Source organism: Amblyomma mixtum, chromosome 9 (genome assembly GCF_055824585.1).
Source record: "Amblyomma mixtum isolate Tamu chromosome 9, ASM5582458v1, whole genome shotgun sequence".
Lineage (NCBI taxonomy): Eukaryota > Metazoa > Arthropoda > Arachnida > Ixodida > Ixodidae > Amblyomma > Amblyomma mixtum.
In genome coordinates, this window is record NC_143020.1 from 47,329,393 (window position 1) to 47,357,264 (window position 27,872).

At 44.1% G+C, this 27,872-nt stretch overlaps 1 protein-coding gene across 1 annotated transcript; it reads right to left on the bottom strand.

The window, feature by feature from the left end:
- Window positions 1–566: 566 nt before the first annotated feature.
- Window positions 567–27,872, bottom strand: LOC149328906 (gastric triacylglycerol lipase-like). The gene is made up of 9 exons (XM_089559912.1): window positions 27,538–27,872; window positions 13,464–13,665; window positions 12,531–12,645; window positions 9,991–10,141; window positions 8,213–8,308; window positions 4,964–5,116; window positions 4,134–4,205; window positions 3,299–3,367; window positions 567–2,699 (listed from the first exon to the last, which is right to left on the bottom strand). Exons 1-9 carry the CDS (start codon window positions 27,670–27,672, stop codon window positions 2,448–2,450), a joined length of 1,245 nt encoding a protein of 414 aa, XP_089416038.1. The 5' UTR covers window positions 27,673–27,872; the 3' UTR covers window positions 567–2,447.

Consider the following 27,872-nt stretch of genomic DNA (forward strand, 5'->3'; position numbering starts at 1 on the left):
ACTCATTGATCATGCTATGCAGCCCATCTGCTGAGTGACTCAGCAAGCCAATGTCATCCCCGAATCGCAGATTACTTAGGTATTCTCCATTACCTCTTATCCCCAACTCGGACCAATTCAGGCCACGGAGTACGTCCTGTAAACAGGCGGTCAATTGCATTGGCGAGGTCGTGTCTCCCTTCCGGACACCCTTCCTTATAGGAACTGTATTGCTTACTATATGGAGGGCTATGGCAGCTGTGCTGTAGTTATAGATATCTTCCAGTATTTTCAGATAAGACTCTACTGCCCCCCATTTCGCAATGCATGTATGGCAGATGAAACCTCAGCAGTCATTCAGCAGCAGTATATTTCTGCTGTTAGCAGTACGTAGAAAGCACTAAGAAAATTATAACTTGCCATCAAGAAATGATAATAGAATATTTTGTTTTCAAGCATTTTTGCATACCCTAATTTTACTGCAGATGCATATGCTATGAGTAAAGTGAGACGACTTTTCGATATTATTCGAGCCTTAGGTAGCTGCCACACATTTCACCATGCACTCAGGTAAGAGGACGTCACGGTTGTGTGAACAAGGTAGTTTTAATCATCTTAAACAACATACAGTTTGGTCATTTATCTCTTTTGATATGTGAAAGCTTCAAGATTTTCTAGCTTTCTATTGAAAGAGTATAAACAATGATGTAAAATTACACCACCTTTCTATTAACAATGTGCATAGAATGTAAATGTATTTTCTAGTAACTTTCTACTGACACAAGTACACAAAATGATGTCACATATTACCTAATTTGTAATAAGAAATGTTTATAGAATGTAAAAGTAATAAAACGCTAGTAGAGTCAGTACAAACTTAATATTTTAAAGCAACCTAAGAACCATTCAGTAAGGCAAAGATCTAGCTCCGAGCACATCTACTTGCTTATGACGACATCGCTATATGGCTGCTATATTGCGCGCAAATAATCAACACCGCTAAACAACTCCTGCCCATCGCTTCATGCAATGACTAGACTCAAAGGTAGGCATGCCTATAATTGCGTGGAGTGCGAATGTTCCGCCGTGCCAAACATCCGCTAACTGTGCACCTACAGAGACGGAAAAAATGTTGCATTTGAGAAAGGCTTACCTAGGTTTCCAGCGAAAGCTGAAAAAATATCGAATGTAAGTGCCGGTAAGATGCTTAACCGAACAGCCTTAAATGTTGTAATGTCATCCTTTCATCCGCCTCCCTCAATTTAAAGAACCCTCACGTATTTCGAATTTCTCATTTGTGAACGTTATGCGATTACAATGCTATCTCCAAACCTGCTTATCTCGAATGTTCCCAACAGACATGCTAATGAAAGAATAGAATAGATAACGAAAAGCGCTGTGTGTCACACTTTGTCCTCTGAGTGACCTTACTAAACGCCACTGAACGTCAATGCACTAAGTTGCAGTTACACGATACATTCTAGCTGAAAGCCTTGTTCATTCCCAGGCTACTTATAAATTCCTGTGGTCAAGAGTACAGTAGCTATAAACCATCATAATATCAAAAAAGGGCAACAGCAAGGACTTGCTTCATCAAAACATGATTTAAAGAAGAAAGCGGCTGAGTGAAACCAAAAACTTGAATTCCGCTGGAAGCAAGAAGCACAATTGGCTATAAAGATGAAGTTATAAAATGCTACGCCAAAAAGTTATTCCTGCTCCAACTGGCAAAACTTATCCCATTACACAGTAGACGCCAGGTCATACAATTCAGATACTGCCATCTAAATATAATATCTTTGATATTTCTGCCTTTGCTTCTAATCACATTGTTGATCTACAATGTCATTTTGCTTCTTTTGCGCGTAAACACTCACTTTTCGAAAGGCGGAATGAAGTTTCAAAACCCCGGCACAAATTCCCAGTCATTCCTCAGAAACAATATTTTTGTCTGCATGACTCAATGGATCTTTCCGCCGAGAGAGTTCATTGCAGTATTATTTGCACTGATATTATTCCTTACTTGTATAGAGAGCACTGAAGGGCGAACATCTCTCCAGAAACAAAGCTATTGGACAAGCACGAATGTTCGGTCTAGAAGTGCTGCTCTTCAAAAAGACCTCAATTGTTATTCCGTCATACGTACAACGATACTTTCTTACCTGTACAATACTCAGACCCCAGCCTAAGTTGAACTAGGGTTGTGCTTGGCCCCCCACTGGAGAGCACTTATTGAGATTTTTTGGTAGGAACAATTTCTTTCGTATGGCACAAAAGACCTTCGTTAAGGCAAAAAAAGTTCATGCACGAATAACCCAAAATTCGTCGACAACATTGTGACATATGCACAACAACGCTAGCTGGCTTTGAATCTGGTATCGCTTTACATGCGACCTCATGGAATTTCTTAGCGCCCATTAAAAAGATGGCGTCACCATTTCAACAACTCCTTCCATACTACGACAGCACTATGAAGAAGAGGCGTATTTGTCGATAAACTCGAGTAGGTCCTTGTGGAGCACTTCAGCGTTGTTGAGCGCTATTGCGAAGTGTACGTGGGTGTAGTAGGGGTCGTCTATGTAGAAGCTTTTCTTCACACGTGGTCCGAGGTCTTTGATGAGTTCACGAACATTCGCCGGCGGCACCAACTGGTCGCCGCGGCTCCAGAAGAGGCCTACGTCAGTCTTAACGTTGCTTATCTTGTACTCTGGGGCTTCCTCCTGCATAGGAAGTGAAACCTCCTTTACTATCAGCTCGTAGGTCCTCCAACATTTTTAAGTTCGAAAACATACAAAGCGATTTATTCCGATAAGATTATCTTTAATAACGTCTATCCTAGTATTGTGAATTACTAAATAAGAGTATTTTTCTCCTCATTTTCCCCTAGCAACTTATGAACCGCGTCTGTCAAAGAGTTTCTCTCGTCCATAAACCATCAGATCATTAGCGGCACACTGGATCAGTTTAGAGCAATATAATCACTTTTTGGTTGTGAAGATTGCTGCAACCCTTTTTACCTAAATGGAAGTACAAAACACGAAAGAAAATACTTTTGAAATACATTCGAAAACTGCACAGGTGTATTCGAGTTTTTAACTTAGAAATCGTCACACTATTTTAGCACCTAGCTGTTACAACAAACTGAAACCAACAAGCCTTCCTGAGTACCTCTTCAGTGCTTATTGAGTAGCAAACTTTTTTCTTTGGCCTTCGATCCTGAGTACTTTTACGGATAACGTTTACTGTAATGGCAGCGCAGTTTTTCGAAAGCGATCAATCTACTGTACATACAAAATTAAGGACTTTCACTGGTCCTCACCTGCCCGTAATATACCAAGTTGTCGTCCGGCCCGTAGTCAAACTTCGTCGCCCTCTTGGATTTCACTAGCTGTTGCAAAAGCAAAGAGCAGAAAATACTGTTGGTCAAGTAAAACAGCAGTGTGCGTGGTTTGCACGCTATTCGCTATCTGTAAACTGAGCTATCACTAAATTGCTCTGCACACTTTATGGTTGGAGAGTAAACACGAAAGACAGCATTGCGCAAGCCTCAGTTTCTGAGGCAGAACTAGTAAACACACCAAGCAAAAAATTCAGGGTAGTTGGAGGGATGAAAATAGATGCCAGAAAGTGTTGGCAAATAAAGAAAATACAGCTTATTTTTTCCGAATAAAATAAAACAAAAAACAATATACACCGCGCCAGGAAGCAGATAGGTGGTGTATGAGCAGTGGATGCAAACAGCACTTGGAAAGCAGCCGTTCTTACCACCACTAATTTATGCTAGTACAATGCAGAAAGTCTTATTTCGCTTGTTTTACAGTTTCTGTTCAGGAGGCGCTTATCACCTTCTTTTGCGCAAATATATTGATTTAAGCCTCTTAATTTTATATCACAACATTGTATCAATTATGCAAATTAAGGCATCGCGGATACCCGCATAAACAGGCGCACTGTTAATCCTTGATTCCACAAATAAATTCCTCAAACTACATAAGCAAGATTTTTGACTAACGTAACTGCAACGACGGCATTAGTAGACTATAAACTCGAGCAAGCAACCGTATCCAGCTAGTGCATATCAAATGATAGCAAAGTATATGTGAATGGATAAATGATGCAAAACTTGCGAATTGATTTCTTCATTCCGAACTTACTTGCAAGAAATGAACAAGGTTTTTCAGCGACGTTCCGGCAGGTAGGTGACACAAGTACACGGGGAATCGAGTCTGCATTGGAGGCGAGAAAAAGAATCAAGGGCTAATAATTGCAGCACTTTTTGCAGTCGGAAGTATGTACAGGGGTACTTTGACAGAAAACCATGAGGTGATAGTGCTAAAAATTCACAGGGGGTCGATGGCTCTGTCGAGCAGTAATGGCTCATTAATGACGTTAATGACGGTAATGGCATGGCTCGTCGCCACTGCATAGATGGCCACTCACGCTTTCTTGCATTTTTTTATTTCTTTGCAATTTTTTCTATTTTGCTTTCATTTCAACACATGAACGCGCAGTACCGGAGGCACCGCTCCGCGCATATCAGGGCAACAGGCGCCGTCACCTCATAAAGGTACTTCAGTTGTTGGTCCCACGACATGTGCCGAGGGAGTTTGGGGGGAATCGAGCTGGGTTGCCAGTCCGAAGGTCTCCATTTCCAATCTTGTTGACGACGTGTTAATTTCAGTGGGTTCATTTTTGTTCCTTCTCTATCCTGGAGGCTAAGTCAACGGATACTTTTTCTCGACATGGTCGCCCTAAAGCTCAAGCATTTAAAGCGATAATCAAGAGATGAGGAGGGCGCGAACAGCTATTGACACTTAGACAGGTCAACCACGTGCCCATCGCTATCATTATATAAGTACTGAAATGGGCTAGATGGTTCGCTGTACATTCTGGTAAAAGCAGCAGAATGGAACACAGCACAACTCAATGAGTGTACCATAGCAACAGAAGTGGCATGTGCACTTTCTTGGAGCACTGCACTCACCACGTTGATGTAGTAGCTGCCCAGATTACTGAACGTGTCGCCGAGAAAGGCGCAGATGGCACGAGTGGGGAGGGCGCAGATTGTTCTCACCAGGGGCATCAAGGGGAATCCCTTTGGCATGAGCTCGTACTGACCAGCCGCGTACAAGATGTTCTGCAAAAATGCCAGTGAGTTCATTGTACTGACGTCTATCCACTTATCTATTACACTAAGAATCATCTTGAAAAGTCTATCCATGCTCAGGAAAGTTGTATTCAACGAATGGCCTCTTCCTATGAGACTGCTAAAAAACATGAAATACCTCTTACTTTTTTACATATGCGGTTATGTATCGGGCCCTGTTTTTATTTCGACCAACTCCGGGTTCTGAAACGCTCGCCGACATCGCAGAGCGCACATTTGTCTCCGTCCAAGTGTGACCCTCTCGCCCGGGAATTTTATCCGAGCGCTATAGCCAGTGGGCACCAGTGGAAGGCTCTAGGAACGCGTTATTTGAAAACAACGAAGACCTAAAAAAATCTAATTACGAAGATCATAACGAAATATGATGTAGCGGATCAACACTGAAGGCTTGCGCAACCGCTACACATGGTGGCCTTTACCACCAAAACTGTGGCATTTCCGCCCGGACAGCCTCATTGCTTATGTCATGCGTGTGGACATGCATGAACCATTGTCTCCATGACGGTGCACAGCGATAGTGAACTGGCGGGCACCGCAGTTAAACCTCGCGCATACATAAGCTACGGTCAGAAGACGTCCGCATATGGTTCATTGAAAGCATGCTGAAAAATCGAGAGAATATAATTAATCCCTATCCTCATGTATTTGTGCTCTATGCCCTGTCTGAACTGACATCCTTGAGAATCTTCCACTGCCATCGCCAACCTCACGCCCCTCTACATAGACGGAAGACATAACGCCTTGACTCAATTCGGCATTCACACGCAGTCGTCATTGCTACCCTTTTATTGGTCCTCTCAGAAAAGGTAAAAAAAAACATAAAACAAAGAGAGGGCGCTCGGACCAGCAAAGCTTTGCCAGCCTTAACGCCAATTCAAGATAAATGAAAAAGAAGTAAAGGTTCCATAGACTAAAAAATTGAAGAAAAAATAGAGCGCTAACAAAAACTCAAAAGAGGAGGAAACAAATGGCACATCAAAGTAAAAGTTAGTCACAGGTAGACAGCCAAAGCACAGCGTTCAGTCTGCGGAATAAATAATAATGATAGAAAAGAAGACCAAAGTCACAGCATAGTCATGGTCGCAGTAACGATCAAAAGAAAGCACTGAGTGCCGGCCGCAAAGAAAATCAGAAAAGTAAAAACATAATGAAAACAAAACAAGACAAAAAAAATCACAACACAGTCAAGGACAAAGTAAAGCACAGTAAACATGCCACTACGAAAGCGCCTATGCCCAATAAATGAGCACGGGGCTCTACACTGTGCACAGCTTGGGAAAGAGAAATTAAAGGAAAGACAGAAATCAGCCTGAATAATTAGGAATTGTGCTACTTATGAGGTGAACCATTTGAAGGAGAACAGCACTTAACAGCAGGGTCTCGGAGAAGCGAGGCGTAAACAGATGGTGTGATGTCCGATGAGCAAAGAGATTTTAAGCGAAGAACTAAAGAAGCAGTAACGGAACGCCCGCTCCATCCAGGTTTTCCCGAGTCAAGACCTTGAACGTAACGGCACAGTGCCATAACTTGGTTCATCTTCAATTAATCGCCATAGACGCTTCCGCTGGACGATGGAGTGACACCCTCCTTACAACCAATAATGATGAGCAGAATAACGAGCTAAAACATAACATTGACGTCGAAGCAGCGGAGGCAGTCCCAGAGTCATCAACAGAAATTGACGCCTTGAGTTACTAGTTAGCACAGTGCGAATCCCTTCTCAGACTACCCCAGAATGTGCCAGTTACCGCTGTTCGTAAGTCTTACGGCGTCACTGACAGCGGTGTGCCTCACTGTGAAAAAAAGAACACATCACACGGCTCCTTCTTGAAAAGGGTATAAATTTCATACCCCAGCCAGTCTTCCACCACCGCTCCTGCAGAGAAATATACTCGTTCTTGTTTCATTTGGCACTGACAGCGCGCAGTGAAGTAGAAATCAAACATTATTCCCAAATATAAGCAAAGAATTGTGCGCAAACAATCTCTGACTTAACTTTTTTTTTCAGTAATGCGTAAGACCTTACTATACGTAGATCACCACTTGGCGTTCGGTTACGACCTCTAAATGATTAAAATGCCGTTTCTACTCTCATGCCGCTCTCAAGATAGCCGAGTTGTCAAATGTCTGTATAGATCGTTTTAGCCTGTAAATAACTACACTTTCTTCACTGCTTCATCATTAGTTGCCATTTCGGTTCTTGCGGCAATGTTTCTTTAGCGGTAAAGTTAACTGAAACGACGAGGCAACCAAAACATTGCAGTTTTTTTCACGCTTCACTTCACCTATAGCCAATGTGTACCGTGCAAGCGCTTCAGCGGTCGGCATGCGGTCAGCCCCGCATGCCTTCCTCAGTAGGAAAGCTCCCCTGCCACCGCGAGTGAGCCTAAATGGGCGGCGCCTGTAAGTGGCGTTGCGCTGCTCATAGACACTGGACTCTGGCTCATAACTGATGTCCATTTCCTTATTGCCTGAGGCATGAAATATTTTGAACTGAGCGATATTCGTGACATGCAGCTGGCTGTACCAAGTAATTGGAGAAATGCGTCGGATAGGTGTGTCATGTAAACACACATAAACAAAAACATAAAAAGCCGTAGTTCTGTCCCATATGCCTTTTATTTGCACTTTGTGGAGCTACCCCTCTGCAGGCACTTTAATTACACCATAAACAGCGGTAATGAAGGTATCGCGCCAGAACATGTCACCATACTTGCCCTTTTCAAGCGCTATGATACCCTTTCCTTAACTAGCCGTCCACAAGCATGCGTTGGGTCAGATATACCGGGTGTCTCTCGTAAGATGGTCTGAAATTTTTTTAATTATTTTTTTTTATTTATAAGACCACTTTTTCGACATGGCATTATTGGCGTTAGGGCACATAGCATACATCTATGTCGGTCGGACTAGTCGGCTGGTTAAATAATGTTGAGGGGTTAACTTTTTACATATTTGCCGTTAGTCCCCTTTTTAGGTGAGAGGTGTGTCGCACACTGTAGGTAATATCCCTATTAGTTTTTAGGAGTTCTAAAATACACGACAGTAGTCTCCGTAATCAACACTTACCACGTAGTGGTGTGCGTGAGGTACAATCACGTTCAGCACGTCGACCTCCATGTGGGACAGCTTGTTGAACGGGGCCAGACCGACGAACACCTTCACCTGTGCAAAAGCGAGGCGCGAAGAAATGTAAGAAATTATTTCTTACAAAAACTGGGGGGAAGCAGGCGGCCGCGCAAAACTACTGCAGCAGCAAGTGATCTTGATATGCTGAGGAGTTAGGCGATTTTCTCGTATGCAGCACGTGTTACTTAGTGGTAAACACTGCAGCAAGGAATATCGTAAAAGTTCCATGGCAGCCTAAGAGATACTACGGAGTTTCATTCCGATTTCCTCTCTTGCATTGAATGCGGCACTCGTCCACAAACTGCACTGATTTTTTTCTCGTCGTCCTCGTCGTTTTCGTATTTCAAAAGCTACCGGGTTTCGGTTTGGTTTAAGGGTGTTAACGTCCCAATGCAACTCAGGCTATGAGAGACGCCGTAGTGAAGTGCTCCGGAAATTTCGACCACCTGGGGTTCTTTATCGTGCATTGACATCGCACAGTACACGGGCCTCTAGAATTTAGCCTCCATAGAAATTCAACCGCCGCGACTGGGATCGAACTCGCCTCTTTCGGGTCAGCAGCCGAGCACCATAGCAATTCAGCCACCGCGGCGGCATTTCTTCGTAAAAAGATCCCTGATTAGTCCAGAGCGTCGTGACGTCATCACTGCCACCAAGTTTGAAAATCTGATGACTTGAATGAATCGGATACATTCAATTTTATTAAAATATAGGATTATACAACCCGCCCCACTGATCTACTTTATTCAACCCTCTAATCCCAACTAATCCACCTTAATCTGTTTTCTGTGGCAGACCTATTTGCAAAATTTTCTGGGTTCTCTAGAATTTTGGGATTGGTCATTTTAGGTTTTACTTTGGCATTTCCTTCTTTAAGAATGTCGCTAAGAAGAACCAAGTGTATATCAGTGTTCCCACTCATTAATAAATAACCACAGCCAAGCACAGAACTAGGAAAGACCGCATCCTCCTACCAATGAGCAGCTGACGTCGTTCTCAGTGCCATTCAGCTACAGCCACTAGGACACAACAACGTGAACTAAATTAGTTCGTTTTTTATTAACAGCTACAAAAGAGGCTGTAGCACTCGTACATTTTCTATTAATTTTTTTATGCGAACACCTACTCGTTATTGGAGATGACGTCCGTAATTGATCTCGATACGCTGGCCAGTCGTATCGGCATGCGTAGCTTCTCTAAATAAAAACCTTGTGACAGATTCTGCCGAATATAATAGCTTGAACCTTTTGTAGATAGAGCCGAAATAAGCAGAAGCACACGCTTCAAGTGAATTTTTCCAAATAGTACTTGCAGCATTTTCCGGCAAGCTATTACGAAAGTGGATTGCTTTAAAGCAGCTTGTATTGTCGCAGCCTGCTACTCAGAAATTTTGCTGCTATCTGTAAGAGTTATACTGTCAACAAACGGAAATATATATGAACTTTATCCTGCGCATTTACTGAAATTTTCCGCTTCTGAAATGCTTCTTATGCAATGTGGAATGTAATGCTGTTTATGCGTTCTCCTTTTCTCTCTTTTGTAAGTGCTTTCAAACATAGGCGAGGTACATTCTTGTGTGCTCAATCTACACCTGCACTTCCAAATATGAATACAACACGAGTGCGGCTTGGCAGACACATGAAAACAAGTCCTAAAAAGATCCATAAAGGGTTTTGCAGCATCATGAAATAAAGTACATATAGCAGCTGCTCTCCTACCTTTTCGTTATACTCCGGTTTCTCCGACACCATGGTGAAGAATAAGAGCGTCCCTTGGGACATGCCCACGTATATGAGACTTTCCCTGCCCGTCTTCTTGAGGATGTAGTCTATCTGAGCCGGCAAGTCGTACTTGCTATGTTCATGAAACCTGTGGTAGCGTACAAATTTTTAAGTGACATTGGTATACAGAACATCATCAGAAGATAAGCAGTAGCATCAGAATCTTTTATTGCACGAAATCCAGAGGACCAGAGGCAGAAAATGCTTTCTTGCCAAAAACGTTTGACCGGTAGGTATCCAGAAACTTTCCCGAGCAGAGTCCCCAGTTCGAAACATGAGTTCAAAATGAGAATTAAGAGGTTATTTTCCAGGCTAGCTCACAGACAATCTAACTGTGCATTGGACTAAAAGCAGGTATGGGCATCTTGGCGGTTGCCAATAAGGAGTGTTACAAGGAACCCCATCACATATTAAAAAAATAAGTTGTTTCAGGTAAAGGGATGGTTTTCTAGGCTAAGTATTACCAATTTTGGTGGACATTAAAAACACGTGAATCATGGCAAACTTTAAGCCCGTTAAGTAAATTCTAATAGGTAACTTTACAACTTTTTTAGATAGAAACCTGGTTGAAATTTTAGATTCGTAGCTGACCTTAGTAATGGACACTTCTTTTCCTTGTATTCCAAAGACGCGAATACCTTTCTCAGCGATTCCATTTGGCGAAATTCTGGCAATTTATTGTACACTTTGAAGGTCGCGCGCCCGCGTAGAACGCAAAGCGACGTCCAGCTCTGCGACGTCACTCTGCGACGTCGCAGCGACGTCAGTGACGTCCCTCTGCGGCGCATGTGCAACGTGACTTTTTCGCCACTCCCTCGGCAGGGGCATTGAGCAGCAGTGAGAAGCGCAGAGTCCTGCTCCTGCGCCGCGGAGTGACGGGATTTGATGAGCGTCGCTGAGGGCACAATGCCACACGAGGTTGTATAATTGCGCGACAAATTGCCAAAAACGCAAATGGTACTCGCGCTTTCGTAATTCTAAAAACATATGTGTCGGGTCTATTAATAATGGACAGCTACTAATACCGCACAACAACCAGGTTGTTATCTGCCATGATTGAAAAAAAAAATTATTAAAATTTAGTTACTAGTTAACTAGTCAACAACATTCATCTGTTTACAGACGTGCACCAAGAACATTGAAATCACTTTGCCCAGTTCGTCTTTTTACTTCGAAAAGGCTATGTTTCAAAACTAGCGGATCGGTTCTCTGAAACACGTGATGAATACGTTATAATTAGGGCCGTTCATTTTCAGGAGATATTTGCTTGCTAATTCGGATATAAACACCCGAGTTTATTTTTAATTAATTTTTCTGATGATACCTCATCTCTCAAAATAGTTATTGAATGGAGGTCTTTCAAGACCTCTTTTTTTTTTGTCCAGAAACAAACCACTTCTACCGAGTTCGATCTTTTTCCGAAGAATGCAGGCATTCTTCCTCTATCTGTAGTAACTGTATATCACTTGACAAATTTATTATGGTGGTGACAAATTTACTAGGTTCTCCGGTTTTGTTTGTATCCAGCGCAAACAGGCATTAAAATTACAGCGACCGTTTTAAGCAGCCAGGAGCCTTTGAACAGGAACTTGTTGGTTTGTTTAGCGTCTTCGAAAGAGTAACAATAAGCCCTCTGTTTGATGCCGATATTCTGGTATCCTTATCGTCAAATGTACTTTTTGAACATATCACCTTGCTTAGCCTCGCTTTTGATAGCACGTGTTAAGAGAACACGGCCAGAGAAGAAGTAAAAGACATTCGCTGCTTTTCAAGCTCAGCCTTTAGCGTTGTCCACTGACGAGATACGGTTTACTTCCTGGCGGATTTCCGCTTTGAAATCAGGTTTAGCCCAATTTTTAACAAGTTTGTTCGAAGTGAAATGACCGGTAAGTACAACGCATAACGGCGTTAACGCCTCGAAAACAGTTTGTGCAGCATGGGCACACAAAACATTTCTTTCGTGCATTTATATATATCTGACTTTTTCATTTCAGCAGCACTTGTAACGTAAAGCATATGATCTAATTGTTATAACGTGGTATTCTGATCTCCGCGATTAATTTTTCTGCTGAAGTTTTGCAGTGTTCTCCACCGCTAACGCGTTGTCGTATGAGAAGAACAAATTAAAATTTATTGAAACCGGTTCAGTTAATTACTTGACGTGGTCCCTCAGTGTATATATCTTGTCCCAGACAGATATCATTCTGAGGTAGCGTCCAGTTCAGTTACTTGATTTGCTGGATGACCCTATATTGTCATTATATTGCCATCTTTATATTTTCTATATTCTTAAATTTTCGGAGCATTTTGAATTTTTCGAAACTGAAGCACTTTTTCAGTGTCCTAATAAGAGCAGTTATCAAGGTAGGAGAAACGTTTAGGATATTTCCCCTTGCCTCAGAGGCCAAAAGGAAAAATATTTGCTTGGTACTACCTTTCGTTTCGCGATGCACAAGAACAAAAAAGAAGGTACTTACGAGAAGTTCCAGAACCTCCGAGAGCGTGTGTTGTACCTCTTGTGGCGTTTCCCGTAAGTGTTGCCTCGTACATTTCCTAGCCAGACGTCGTACCCTCTGTCAGCTAGGCGGTAACCTGCGAAATCATACGCGAGTCATGTATAATAAAGTGATTTAAAAATTTTTCATTCAGAGATAATATCTGTGCCACGGCGGAAGACAACGAAGGGCAAACATGAAAAGTTTTAGAGAACACACGCAAGCCAAGTATCTTTTTTGAATTAAGACGTCATTTCAGACCATAAACTGGAGCTGATGTTTTTTTAACCATACAGAGTAAGGCACGTTGAAACAAAAGGCATTCGGATTACCATACAGTTCACTAAATACACCATGCTGTTTTCGTGTTTATGCAACGCTTTAGCAGTTCAAAATGGTTTCCAATTACGTCGAAAGCATAAGTATAACACGTATTCCTTCCTTGCCACATGTATACAACTTAGGAGAGCACAACACAGTTTTTTTTTTCTGCAGGGCACTTAGAGATCTGCATCGCATGGTACCCGTTAGCTTTGTAGGCCACACAAAAGCCTCTTGTGGGGCTTCGAAAAACTGATAGACATCAGTTTTCTCTTTCAAAGATGCTCAGGAACTAGCATAAAGCAGGATTAAACACATCCAATTCCTTAGCGAACAACAAAAAATTATCGAATGAGCGCTGGACCAAAATATGCACAAAAGACAGTCCTGGTGCCAAAATAATTTTGTTAGCAGTACAGCCTTAAACACAGCAACAATCGCGCTCTAAATTTCTAGTGCACATTTTATGATTTTAAGCTGAACTGTTAACGTAAGCAACTCCGCCAGTATCGTCAACACTTTGTGCTCTCTTATATGCCAGTAGGACGATGGACATGACGTAATCAATCATGTAGGTAAAAAGCGGCAACTCACCGAGCGACTGTTTGGGGAAGTCCAGCACGTAGTTTGAGGAGTCACCCATCAGTCCGCTCATAAGCAGAATGGGCTGCTTGTGGCACGGGCCTTTGCACTTCTCTCTGCCATGTGGTATCCTATGTATCTCGATAAAGTACCCGTCGCTGGTCATTACGCTATGTCTCTCGAAAGGGTACCCTTTGCTTCGAATTAGCTCCTCCTGCAAAAAAGACATACAAAACTGCTTTTGTAACGTGATTCATGGTGCTGCTATTTTCTTCTTGCCCTAAATACCTGTTTGTTCACATGCCGGGAAGGACTATAGTATTGTTTGAAATACAAGGATTATATGTGAGGTGTCAAACTGTAGCGCCATGCGGATCTTTTGGCCTGCCTGCACACAAAACTTTATACCAGAGTATAAATGCTATCTTTTATAAGAGAGCTGTTCTTCCTACGCATTATCACCACGGTAGCTAAAAGCATTGAAAGAAGAGGAAATGGAATCAGCCGATATGGACATGTGTAATTGTTGCGCACCCCATGATACAAACCACGACTCCTAGTAGGTGCACTGCACTCACGATTTCTATGCGGGATCAAATAGGAAATCACGTAAGAGCTTATGAGACCTGGAGGATATGTTTAAAAATGAGGTACAAATGAGGCTGGTATGAAATTATAGATGCCCTCGTCTAAACCAATGCCACATATAAGGTGATAAAAAATTAGCTGTGTCTTAGCTCTGGTTAAGCTGAGTGATTGCGAAAGCAATAGCTCCCTGGCTGCGCCTGGCTCTGCTGGTGGTTTGGCATGGCTTCGCCTTTTGTGCAACTAAAGGATTTACTTTGGACACAACATGGTTTCTACTGTTTGTTTATTCCAAAGAACACGCTTTGGTGGTCCGTAAAGTAGTGAGTCTTGGTCTGAACACTGGTAATTAACGCCGCCGGGCTCGCCATTCTGCGGCATAGGCGCGTTGCTTAGCCAACCGCTCTTGCCTTTCTTCATCTGTCTCCTCGGCACGGCGCCGGCGTTTGCGCGCAGCACGCCGCTCCAGCGACGCTTTGTACAAACATGACTAAGCGGAGCGCGCCTGCGGCGCCCCGTTTATCCTCTCGTAGCGAGCGCCCTCACGCGGCGGGTCGAGGAGGCCGTCACGTGGTAGCCGCCGCGCCGAGCGAAGGAACGACTACGGCCGAAGAGACGAGTTTGGGCCCCTGCTCTCCTTCTCTCCTCTGGTCGTGACGTCACGCTGTTACGTGATCGTGCGCCGCAGCTGCGCCGGAGCGAAGGAACGACCTCCACCGACGGCAGAAACGTGCTAGCAATATTGCTTTCGCAATAAAAAGTCGACGCCCCCACGGTGGCTCCGTGGTTATGGTGCTCGGCTGCTGAGCCGAAGGACGTGGGTTCGGTCCCGGTCGCGGCGGTCGAACTTCGATGGAGGCGAAATTCTACAGGCCCGTGCACTGTGCGATGTCAGTGCACGTTAAAGAACCCCAGGGGGTCGAAATTTCCGGAGCCCTTAACTACGGCGTCTCTCATAGCCTCAGTCGCGTTGCACATTTAAACCCCACGTTAAACCCCCAAAAAATAAAACGGGGAGCGTCGGTAGATAAGCGGCTGTATAACGTATCAGAAAGTGCAACTTGCAATTCTAACGCACCGAACTGACACATGGGCTTAGAAGGAAGCTGTACGGGAGAGCGCTGCTTTATTTGAGGCTCACTAGGGTTTTAAAATGTGTTTTTATATCGCACAACACACGGGCTCTTTTAACTTGGGTGCCGCGGCCTGGAATCAAGGGGAAGAAATGGGCTCGGTCAGGGCATGCAATGCGAAGGCAAGACACCCGCTGGTCCTTAAGGGTAACGGAGTGGATTCCAAGAGAAGGCAAGCGTACCAGTGGGCGGCAGGGAGTTAGGTGGGTGGATGAGATTAAGAAGTTTGCGGGAATACGGTGGCCGCAACTGGCAAAGGAAAGGATCAATTGGAGAGACGTGGGAGAGGCCTTTGTCCTTAAGTGGGCGTAGTCACGCTGATGATGATGATGATGCCGCAGCCCGGATCGAGCCTGAATCCTGCGGCCCAGTAGCCGAGCTCGCTAAACACTAAGCCACCACTTCTGGATCGTAGTGACAGATCTGGTAGAGTAAAAAAAAATTAAATGGCGATTACAGCCATGGAAGTGCGATGAAATAGTGGTAGCAGGACCACTTTATTCTCTTAAAATTGCTTCACTTGCTTTGAACACTGCTACCGCGTGTGAAAGTGTGTCGATTGTGTTCCTGTTTTGGGAGGAATACAATGAGTGCTTTATGGCTTCAGAAATGTGTTGGCACTGATCTGGGCGTTTGCATGCAACACGGCGAAAGCGCTGGAGCTCAGTTTAAGCCATCACGCGTTTGTCGCTCTGGACTCCGCATGAGTGCAAAGCACGGCACCCAACATCAGCCGTATCCGTGGCCCTGAAGCAACGCAACTAATGTGCGGCGTACTCTTTGGTGGCTTTATCGTACATGTCACACTGGCAAAACTTCCTCCAAAAAATATATTACGGCGCCCGCTTAAACTTGCACATGCTTGTATACAAAAAGAGTCACAGTGGTATAGTAGTTGATTCCAAGCAAGAAAGCCGCTTTCCTGCTGCAGCGAGAACAATCTAAAAGCACAAGGGTAGAAACTTGGGTGAGTGGGTAACTGTGATTCATGGTATTAGAGGTAACGCCAAACGGGACAAGGGACAGAGAAAGACGCACACAACACGTAGCGTCTGTGTTGTGTGCGTCTTTCTCTGTCCCTTGTCCCGTTTTGCGCTACCTCACATACCATGAATATAAAAGCGCTCGTTCTCGCCTTGTTTGCATGCGTTCGAAGAGACGTTTTGTTAATAGTCGAAGGGCACATAAGCAAGGTGATTCAAGCGGCTCTCAGACGTTCGCTGAAGCGGAAAACAAACCACACTTATGTTGACGCATTTATGGTGACGTAGATATCTATTTCCCGCTCGGCACGTGAGATCGAACGAGCCGCAGGCCGAGCTACTTTTTTATTACTATTTTCTCTCCCGCGTTCCTTCCGCTATCAGCGCGGTGGCCCGGAAAATATATTCTATGTTTTGAAGCTGGCGTCCTTGGCTGCCCCGAGCAACTGGCGCTTGCCGCGGCACGAGTCTCTCCGCTCCTTCCTGATTCTCTCCTTTTTTATCGCTCTATTTGCTTGGGCTATTCGGATCCACATTCTTGAGACAGTACCACTTTCATTAGTGAAACTTCACGGCTACGAGCTCGCTTAATACACGAATTTCATTTTATGTCTACAGATTATTTGTTTTTAAACAACGAGAGATACGTGGATTGTAGACCAAGGCGCGCATTACATGCGCGAGAGATATTAATAACTGGTAGATTATAGAACAAAAATTACTTAATCAAGATTTTTTGAAATTCGTTCTATGGGGCAAGAGTATATTGAGAAATACAAGACTGACAACATCAATGGCGAGCCAAATTTTTAAACGTTCTTTATCGTCAAAAATATCGAAATATCGAACATCGAAAATCTGCATTTTAAAGCTTGTTTTGTTGGCTTTCCTGTGTTGCATGCCTATAAAATTGTGGCGCTCATTTTTTTTTTTTCCCCAACAGATACCGACGTCGATTGTGTATTTTAAGACGCATAAGCAATCATTGCAATTTCGGGGACGATACTACGCCGAGAGACGCTGTTTTATAACTCATCGAAAAAGGAAAGTCAACCCAACAACTTTGAGAGAATTTATAGTGATGTTCGATATTTGAAACTGCATTGCCAATAAAAAAAAATTCATATCTGAACTGACCTTAGATGTTTACGGCTGTCAATTGCGCAGTACAATCTTTTCAGAATAAGCGCAATTATGTTTGACCTTGTTAACTACCAACTAGCCCAATTTGAAACCCTCTTAAAATAAAAAGTTTATGAGGTAGGTTTTGCTGCTTATTCGCCTATTTATTGAGCTCTTTCATCTAAATAGTGTCCACCTTGCTGTGCCGTCCGCCTGAACACAACACAACGGTGTAGTTCTGAGAGTTTTAAGATAAAAAAAATTATCCGCCAACGCTTCCTCAGTGTTCGACTTAAGGGCGTTAGCTACGGGAGTTTCAAGCGTTTACGTCGGTGTGCTCAGAAAACGCGGAGAACACCAAGTCCAAACAACCGCGGATATTTTTCTTCCGGAAACATCCATTCTAAGACATAAGTGGCGCAGTCTACCTCATAGATTTTGTACTACTACTGCAATTTACAGCCATCTCCTCTATATCCGGCGTATTTCCTCGTTATATCAGTTAATAAATTTTATAAACGTGTGCACCACAACGCGACAAATCACTTGACACAATCTGGAACCCCCTGCGACACGCGGTTCGGCCGAAGTAGCCGTTTGAAGGTCCTCCGAATGCCCAGTTTAGGGGCGGAAAGGTCGTCGTTACGAATCGCCCACATATTTTGGCTTCATCTGAATTAGTAATTTTCTCCTCAGGAACATGCAAAGTCATGTGGCACACTTCGAGCATTCTACGCCAAACGGTTGTCCTCCAAATTTTGCGTAAATGGAGGTACGGGGGGGGGGGGAGCAGGGTTTCATTTCGATGACCGCTATACTAGCACGTATATAACGGATAGAAAGTATGGTATCAACTGAGGCGCAACGCGCCCACTGCTGCTGTGTGGTACAGTGTGGCCACGTGGGTACTGTTTTGATCAATTTGACCTTCATTGCAAACCGCAGCGTCCTCGACAAGCGTAACCCGTAAGAGCTGGAGCTCTGGAAACCATATAAACGTTAACAGACGACAACGGAGTTTAATTAGGAAAACAATATTGGATGATTCCAACTCTTGCAGAAACTTATCGCACACAGTATTTCTCTTTCAGCGCCAAATAAACAGCTAGGATCTTTGGTGTACGCTCTCAAGTTATGCTGTGCGTTGCTTCTCTCGGTGAGCGTCTTTCTTCGCTGCAGTTATGATACAACAATGAGACCAACTAGCCCAAAAACTAGTTTTTGCTCCTCAGTGCAGCGCACTCACATGCAGGAGATAAGGAGACACCTCTAAGCTGCCCTCTGTACGTGCTCTAAATGACGGTTGTTAACAGGCTGTTTGTCGTGCTAATTGATGTCTCAACAATTTGCACTTCCGGACTACCGGTTACGACGTTAAGCCCAGCGTGCATAGCTGACAGGGATAAAAGCTTCATGTATGGAAGCGCCCGTGTCCTTTTAAAGGCAGCGCTCTTTTAATAAGCCCAGTGAGTTCGATATCTCTTTGTTCAATTTTTTAAGGCTCCGAGAGGGCTGTGGCAACATTTAAGTTTTTTCTGGTCATTTAAACCAGAATAGGGTGAGAGGGAGGAGAATGGAGGGGTTAGTAACTGGCCTCTCTGTGGAGACAGGCACGATGCTTAGAGCGACCAGCTGGCTCGCGTGGTCGTGTTTCCTCTATGGGCACTGCAAAAGTACCGAAAGAGCGCACTGCGTTTCGCTCACAGCACACAGCATAATTCCTCGGAATGATTTTAACTTTGCTGGCTACCTGGCTGCAAAGAACACTTTCTGTAAGACTGCAGGTTTGGACGCTGACATTACGAGCTCTAATATGTTCACGTGGAGGAAATCTGGTCCCGGTAGTCGTTCTCCTGCTCGCATTGAAAGCCGCACCTGGACTTGATAGCGCTTTCATTAGACGAGCGATGTGGCGCGAGGCTGTCGCAATCTTTGGTCAGCTTCCCCAGTCATCATTTGAGGTACCCTCATTCTCTTCCTAGGCGAGTGGCTATCGTTCCCAACCGCGAATTTTAACAGCCAATCTAAGCTCAGCGCGATCATATTTGCGCAACGGAGAGCCTGTTCACGGTCTTGTAAGCTCCGGCTGCAAAGTGCGCTGCAGTGAAGTACGTGTGTGTTGTAACGCCGAAGTAGGGCGTGGGGCTCAATGTAAAAAAAAAAAAAAAATCGCTTACGACAAAAGGGATTGCCGAAGAATCTTCGGCAAATAAATGGTCTTGACTGCCACTCAGCAACACATTAGACTTCTGATTTTTTATTCTTAGAAACTCAGTGGGCAGCCGAGAAGAGAATATCGTGCAAAAAGCTTTTTTTTCTCAAGTGCAAAATGTTTTGTCTGCGTGTTTTACATACCTTGAACTCAGAAACAATTTTGTGTGCGGCTTTGAGCTCTGCAAAATGGGAGGAAAAGAAAAGAATTATTTTTGTGAGAACATAAAAAGTAGTAAGAAATGAATTATAAAAAGAAACAACCCTTGCTTTGGACTTTTTTCGATGTGTTTTGTTTGGAAAAAATTTCAAGAACTACTTTCATAACCGTTACTTCGAGAAGAAGAACGTATTTGCATAAGTGTTTCCGGAAATAGTTCATAATGAAGGATGAAAATTTTTTTTTCTTTTCTTGTTAGATCATGTTTTACTGTTGTTTGCGTACTTAAGACGGTGACCACGGCGCGGAAGACATCTTTCATGAAATCCACCCGGCAGAGTGTTTACCGGAGTAACACTATATAGCCTGGAAGAGTTCGAAGATTCTGGAGTGCAAATTCGGGTAATTTGGTGCGGAATGATCCCTTAGCGTGACAGTTTTCGGTACTCGATCTTCTATTCTCGCCATGAGGCTCCTATGGCTGCTTCAATATTAAATTTATATGAACCACAGGGCACATGCACAGTTACATGCACTTGGAGGCCTTAACGCATGAAACCTGTACCGCAGTACAAACTATCGAAATGAGAAAGCGGACTAGTGCCCTATTAAGTTGCCAGAAATAAAAGCGTCAACTCTGTAATGTTCTTTTGTAGTAATGTTCTTCCTGTTTAAAAACATCGTGACTAAATATCATGGTGGAGCGCCACACAGCAAACACGTCTTTGCTCTTCGCTCAAAGATTTTGGCGCGCGAATTTGCTAAAGACTCGTTCTTTCATCGTTTGTTTACTATTCCTTCCTATTGCTTACAAACATTTTTTGCCCACATGACGCGTCCTTCAACACTCCCTGCAACAGCCTAGATTAGAGGTTTCCCTTGATGGTTCCTGCGCCGCAGTTCTCGATCCGCTTCGGTGAAGCATAATCAACGCGTAGCGTCTACTCTTCGCCGACTTCGAAAGAAAAACGCCGCAGTTTCCTCTAAGGACCTCACCCATTTCCCTTCTCTTTTCTGGTCACATGCAGATTGCAACTAGATACGCGCATATGTACATTAATATTGACGGGCCAAGATCTCTTCCTCGAACGGACACAGCAATTAACGCCACACGCCCCCACAAGGAAATTCTCTGGTGAAAGTGCAGATCATCTGGTAACTCACTTGCCTGATTTTTTCCTTATATTTAGAAGCAAAAAGAGCAACAGAAACGTTTTCAAGGGAACCGTAGGGTGCCTCTTACAGGAAATTCAGATGCTCCTCGGGTCCATTTCGTGGCCTGATGCTCACCTCATGTTTCCTCTGAGAAGCAAGCCAATGTTGTTGCATACAGCTGCTCACATTAGCATTGTACCGATAAGTAGAGAAAGAACATGAAACACAAAGGTGCTGCCAACACGAAATGCAACAGGTATTCTGGGCTGGTTCCCAGGCAAACACACTAGGAAATGGGCAGGAATAAGCTATGCTGTGAGTCACTACTAAGCAAACACGCTCAACCCCTAGTGATTTCATGTGGACATGACGCCAAAAATAAAAAAAGAGAACGTACACAGTAAAGTTACGAGTATGGATTATTAATTCATTAAGTCGGTGCACTACATGGCGTATGCACAGAATAATTTCAATGATTTTTAGGATATCGTCGAGGTGGAAATAGTGCAGAGACCGGAGAGAGAAAGGGATTTTAATGAGAGAAAAAGGTGGAGAGGTCGGCCAGTGGCAACCGAAATTTTGTAAGGAGTGAAGCAGACTGACTTGATGTAACAGTATCGCTGGCACCACTATACTGAGTCATTCCTAGTGACCATCTTTCAGGTAGGCTTTAGTTTCCCGTGATCTTACTTGAGGCAAGAAGGTCAGAGGCAGCTCGAGACTTTGTAAGGAAATAAAAACTTGAACTTAGGGGACACTTAGGCTGCGCCTTAACGGTATGAGAGATAGCGGGTCCCTTCAGTGCCCTGGGGTACCCTCTGCGTACCATTTTCGCACACCCGGACTCTGTTATATATTTTATTTTTAGTTTATTTGCCACAATACAGGCAAGGTGTTTCTTTAATTGATTCGAACTTAACGTTCCTCAGTGGTTAAGGGTTAGCGCGCCCGGCTCGTGTCCCAAGAAGTAGCGGTTTGAGTCCCGGTTGGACCATTTCTCTTTTCAGCGCCATTGCTCTTAATTCTTTATTGGCACTACGTAATGGTGGTAGAAGAATGTCACCACCGTGCATACCTAAGACGAACTGAGCGACATCACCGATGTATTGTGCGTTCGTCGTGGGGTGTTTGAATTTGTGCGTGAGGTCATGCGGTTATGACGTGACGACAGCTCTCGACTAGTGCGAATTTTCGGTTTCCCCTTTTATGGCGAGCTTAACTCTGTCGCCTTAGTGGCAACATTATTATAATCAGGTTTGTCTTTTAATCTCACCAAGAAATCAAAATTAAAATTGATGCAATCACGAAGTCTGGTTACCAAAAAGTAGCTTGAGTAGGGTTCCAGTAGGAGGGAACGGCCAATTTTATAACATAAAAGCCTCATACACAGGTACATTTCATTCATCCGCATGTACATCTCGAGAAATCGTTAAGCAAAGGAAGCCACTGCATTTCAAATTCTCACAGCAACCTGTCGTGGGGATATTCTTGTCATTATAGCCTCTCTCTTTAACTGTCACTTGGTCTCAATCAGGAAGGGTGCCAGGGAGCGACAAATGATCTCATAAATATTATTACCTCTTGTTTTCAAGAAGTATATTGAGAAAACTCAACTTGGAACAGTTGGTGATTAAGATGAATGAACAATACGTAAGTATTCTTCCTATTGCTGATGGCACTGCATTGCTAACTCAGGAGCCGAAGTATAATGACACGGTTCAACCTCAAGAGACAGTTCCCCTCTGTACCAGCACCAGTTTAAAGGTGACGGATATGCGCCCGAATTCAATGCCACACTATGGTGGCAACTGGTTTTATCAGGCTCTTTCAGTTGCCGGTTTCCGATCTATCTTTCTGCTCAGTGCTTCCGCGCTCTTGACGGAGTCCATTAACGGAAACTGCGTGTTGGCGGTCCAGGTCAGGTGGCAGAGCGATCGTTTGCCAGCGCTAGATTCTGATATTCTGCCCAAAACCGGTGATAATATGTGCCGATTCGATAATACGAGGTCTGTTAGAAAAGTATCCGACTTTATTTTTTTTTGCGAACACCTGATGGATATGAGACAAGCGCGCTTGCATCAGGCGACCTTGAACCTTCATGCGCATGCATGAATTTTTTCCCGCCTGCCGATAGCGTCAGTCGCTGGGAAGCAGCGTTTGAGTGAGGCAGTGTGCAGTGCTCTCGTCGGTTTTTTATTGCAAGGAAAATGGCGGAGTGAAAGGAGCAGCGCTACTGCAACAAATTTTGCCATAAACTTGGCGACAGCCGAGTGGAAACCATTCGAAATATTCAGACGGCTTTCGGTGAAGATGCTATGAGCATCACACAGTTTAAGCAGTGTTACAATTGTTTTAAAGATGGCCGCAGAACGGTGGAGAATGAGCCACGCTCCAATCGGCCATCAACATGAGCAATTTCTCCGCACATTCCATTATCACCGAAGATTTGGCCATGGAGAGAGTTGCGGCGAAATTCGTGCCGAAGCTGCTCACGGTGGAGCAAAAGCAGCTTCGTGTTGAAGTCTCACAGGACATGCTGGATTCCGCAAACAGTGACCCCGACTTCATCAACATCATAATCACTAGTGACGAGTCTTGGGTGTACAGGTACGATCCGGAAACCGGATCCCAGTCGCCAGAGTGGAAGCATTCCACGTCACCAAAACTTAAGTAGGCCCGCCAATTGCGCAGCAATGTGAAAGTGATGCTGACTGCTTTCTTTGAAACCCTCTGTGTGGCAGACCACGAGTACGCACTCTACAGGGTCAAGCAATGACCAAAGAGTACTACAGGGATGTCCTCCGTTGCCTACGTGATGCTGTGCGGCGCATGAACCCGGAGCTGAGGTCAACAGGAATTTGGCGCACCCATCGCGCCAATGCTCCTGCACATTCCTCGCACTCGAATCAGATTTTTTGGTAAAAAACCAGACTCCTGTAGTTCAACAGACTCCTTACTGTCCTGATATGGTCCCTGCGATTTCTGGCTGGTTCCCAAAATCAAAAGGCTATTGAAAGGAGCGCGATTTCAGACAAGGAAGAACATTATGGCTGCAACGACAGCTGAGCTAAACTCCATTCCGAAAAGGGCCTGTTCGGAATACTTCCCACAACGGCAGCACCGCTGGGAGAAGTGTGTGGAGTCCCAAGTAAACTACTTTACAGATGACTGGGTTTGCAACGCTCCAGTTATGCAAGTTTTTTTTCAACGGCCAAAGGTCGGATACTTTTCTAACAGACCTCGTATGTGCCTGTATATTGCTCAGTATATTGCTTGCTGAATGGGAGGAGGCCTTTTCCTTGCAGTGCGCTCAATTTCAGTTGATGATGATGATATCAGTAGCGCAGTTGCTGTTGATTATGATAACTACTGGTAACTGCGCCGAGCGGTTAGGAATGGGCTTGATCAGCAAGAGCTCTTGAGCGAGAATGAGTGCATGTACAACATGCGGGCACTCCTCACTCGCGCAAGTTCTTCGCAGATGTTTCAACTTTCAGGTATCTCGGAGTGTGTAGCGTTTTAAGACCTGAGTTTTTTTACCGCAGCGCGTAAGCCATTTAAAGAAAGAGGAGAATGCTTCTCGAAAGCCACCGTCACGTCTCCTGGATCCGCGGCTTTGTAGGAAGCGATTTCATAGCGGCATACATGCTGGCAACCGGCAATTGCCGGTAGCGATTTCATACAACGCAATGAAAACAGGTTTTCTTGTTTGCATTATCGATAGACTTCCGCCCCATGCCCAGGGGCTACGAGGTCAAGCCACTACAGAAGCACGTGCTTGGTATCGTCGCTATTAAGAGTTCAAAAGGCTATACGGATGCTACGCGTGCCGATTCTCAAGTGGCCGTGATGCGCTTTTACCGCCAAGCATGTTACGGCGCCAAATATCTAACGCTATGGCTTACTTCTAGTCACAGTCACTGATAAACGAATTTTTCTTCGCTTGCTATCAAGGCGCATGCTTTGCCTGCATTTTTTCGACTTTACCGGCGCTTGAAACGCGGGTAGCGAATTTTAGTCAATACTTCAGGAAGTCTTCTCTTCCCCGACGAGACAGCAGTAATTAAAAAGTAGCTTAATAATTTTCTTCGGTGACGCACAAAGTGTGCTTTACAAGTGAACGTGGAGACTGCATCACTGAACACAAGCTTTTAGAGAATTGTTGTTTTTTCTCGTCTCCATGTTATCATCTTTAATAGGTCTAACAGTGCGTTCTCTTTTTTTACTTGACTGAGTCCACGTCTTTCCAAACTCAAAATGTCCCTAAGTCAGCATCATTTGCACAGTTCCCAGGTACCTTGTTTCGAACCAGTCAGCATTTCAGTCCTGAGTATTTTGAGATATATAGGCAGGACTTTGTAGCGGAAATGCCAAAAGAAAGTATTGGAAGGAAGGCATCCCGTATACTCCGTTTTTGGTATGCATTTAATAAAAAAAAAGCTAAGCCAAAGGGCTGCTTCCATACAAGCCCTGCCACATTTATAAAATGCATAATACGTCCTAAATGTCTTGGAAAAAAGTAGCCAGTTGACTGCAGCATGTAATTTTTAAATATATTTAAAAATGAACACGGAAGTGTCTTTACCATTAATGAAATTCCTGTCTTAAACGCCTAAACAGGCTTGCAGATCAGTGGGTAGATTTAGTGTTATACAGATATCACGCTGATACAGAATGCACAGGCCTGTAGTGCAGATGTTCAGCTTCAATCTGTATTACAATGAAGGTCACTACTCTAACTTGCACTAAATAAATTTTGACTATTTCGGTCGGTATTGCAGTTTTCATAATATGACTAAAGTGTATAATTCCGTTCTTTCAACAATGTAGTCCCGGAGATCCCGGCTAAGCAGCGCCACTTGACGGCAAATAGCAAAAATCTGATCTGAATTTACAACAGCGCAATTAAAAGCCCCCGTTCTCATAGGCTTTTGAATAAGAGTGTGAGCTGAAATGCGGCTGAGCTTTCAATATTATTGTATCATTGTTGTTTTGTTCTGCTGCCTTCTTTTTTTTTCTATGTACACGAAATGAAGAAATGTTTCATGCTGTGTTAGATTAGCATTCCACATTTGAATGCGAAAGACAACTGTTCGAAATCTCTTGTGGCTAATATTTTCTTAATAATCTTTGGCGCATGCATTATACCTTTTACGCAATGACACTTTATGTTTGGCTGTCTAATTCACCATTTAAATCTGTGAGACGAGCCATGAGGCCTAGCGTGCTGTACCGTAGCGAGTAAGAAATTAGGCAGAACATGCAGCACGTAAATGATTGAATGTCTACCGCTGATGTGTGTAGCTCTTTATGTCGCTTCTTGTGAGGCTTTTAAGCTCGAATCTCCTTTAGAAAGTATTAACAAGAGCTGAGAAGCGAAATAGAAAGTTTGGGTACGGTACCTTGAGAGATCTTAATTACGCGGAGAAGGTATTTTTGTCATTGGATGTTTTTTTTTATATAGACAGGGTTAGGAAGCGACGGCTGTTGTTGGCACTTGTTCCCTCAGAGGCTGAAAAAGGGGGGGGGGGGGGGATATTTTACCACTGACTTCGCCAAGCTTAAGTGAAGAAAGCAAGGTTTGAAGCACACTGTTCTTTGCATCTTCGATATTGGGAAGTGTACGGAGAGCCTGGAAAACACGGAGTGCGATAATATGTGTGAATGACGGCGACGTCGTCTTAAGATCACAAACAGTTCACATCAGAAGATAATGCATTGTGGGTACGCGGAAATGTGACAGAAAATTAGTAAATGAAAGCTAAAATGATAAAAAGCAACCTGTCGCCGCCCCCACAGAATTGATTACAATAAGCCCAGCTCACATGGGGTCAATATAATTCTCTGCAGCTGTGACGCCGGAAATACACAGTTATTTCAGCTACTGTCTTCAAGCTGAACCTGTTGAGTGGCCACAAATGAGGACTCATGGCAGCTGGACAAATACAGCGCGTTTTTTCCACAAAGGCGTTTGTTTGTTTTTCTGAATTTTTATATAATTTCCAAGCGTCCTAAGGGTTGTTCTTTTAGATACGCTGATCGATGGCACAAATATCACCTACAGTTCTTTAAAAAACAGTTGTTTATTATCTGCTTGGTCACACCGCTAGCAGGAAAGATTATGCATATTGAATGCGAAATGGAAATCGATGGTATGTTCTAACTCGTTCATGAATAAAATTCTAAAATAAATTTTGAGGAAAATCTCAGAGTCTGCATTTCTTCTCATCATTGCCAATAGCTGTTTTTTTTTTTAGTTGTATCCTAATGTAAGAATTGCGCGCCACGAAAAAAAAAAAGAAAGAGCCGGTCGGGCTTGTCCTGGCACACGCAAAAACGGCACGTCCCTTCGGCTGTTCTAAGCCGGTGTGCCATTTCCTGATCGTGCGCGCGACCGCCGGGGGTGCGCAGATTTCTCGAATGTTACGATCTGACCGCTGCGCAAGCGCCTGGCCGCGTCTCGTGCCGCAAGCACTCACCAACCGACTCTGGCAAACGGGCGGTGCACACGCCTTGGTCACGGCCGCTGGATTTCGCGTAGGTTAGTAGCGTCCTTGATGTCGACGATTCTGTTGCTCCTGACGCTAACGTCACACCACTGCGCCATTATTGACGACATACACGCTGGAGCACACATTGTGACATACTGCAGCGGTTTCTCCCAAGGTTCTTACAACTGACCCGTGATGAACCTGAACAGATGCAGCTCTCAAACAAAAGCAAAGCAGATCACTCACAATTCCGGTGCATTGGTCCGGATCGCCTCCCGTATAAAAATTGGCGAACTCAGATGGCAAGTCCAGTGCCGTTCTCACCGATCCCAGCAGGAGGCTTGGGATAAGCCGAGAGATGGCTTCTGACGGTGATACCATCTCTACGCGAAGACGGTGTCACAAAAAGAATAAAATTCTTCTAAATTAACACAGCTCACTGCCACCCGATCCGATTGTTGGCTTCTCGGAGCGTCCACTCTGTATGTCCGAAAGGGGAAGTGTAGTCCGTCCGAAGAGACGCGAAAAATGTAAAAGAGAGGAAAAAAACGCCACTGCTTCCTCATTGGCACGCTATACCT

What these genes read in the sequence shown, in the direction of transcription:
- LOC149328906 (XM_089559912.1), bottom strand. Translation starts at nt 27,672, where the DNA reads ATGGTATCACCGTCAGAAGCCATCTCTCGGCTTATCCCAAGCCTCCTG. An exon ending in CTTCCCCAAACAGTCGCTCG is followed by an intron (nt 12,646 to 13,463) that starts GTGAGTTGCCGC and finishes ATGATTTCGCAG; the next exon opens with GTTACCGCCTAGCTGACAGA. An exon ending in GCAGCTACTACATCAACGTG is followed by an intron (nt 4,206 to 4,963) that starts GTGAGTGCAGTG and finishes CCTCCAATGCAG; the next exon opens with ACTCGATTCCCCGTGTACTT.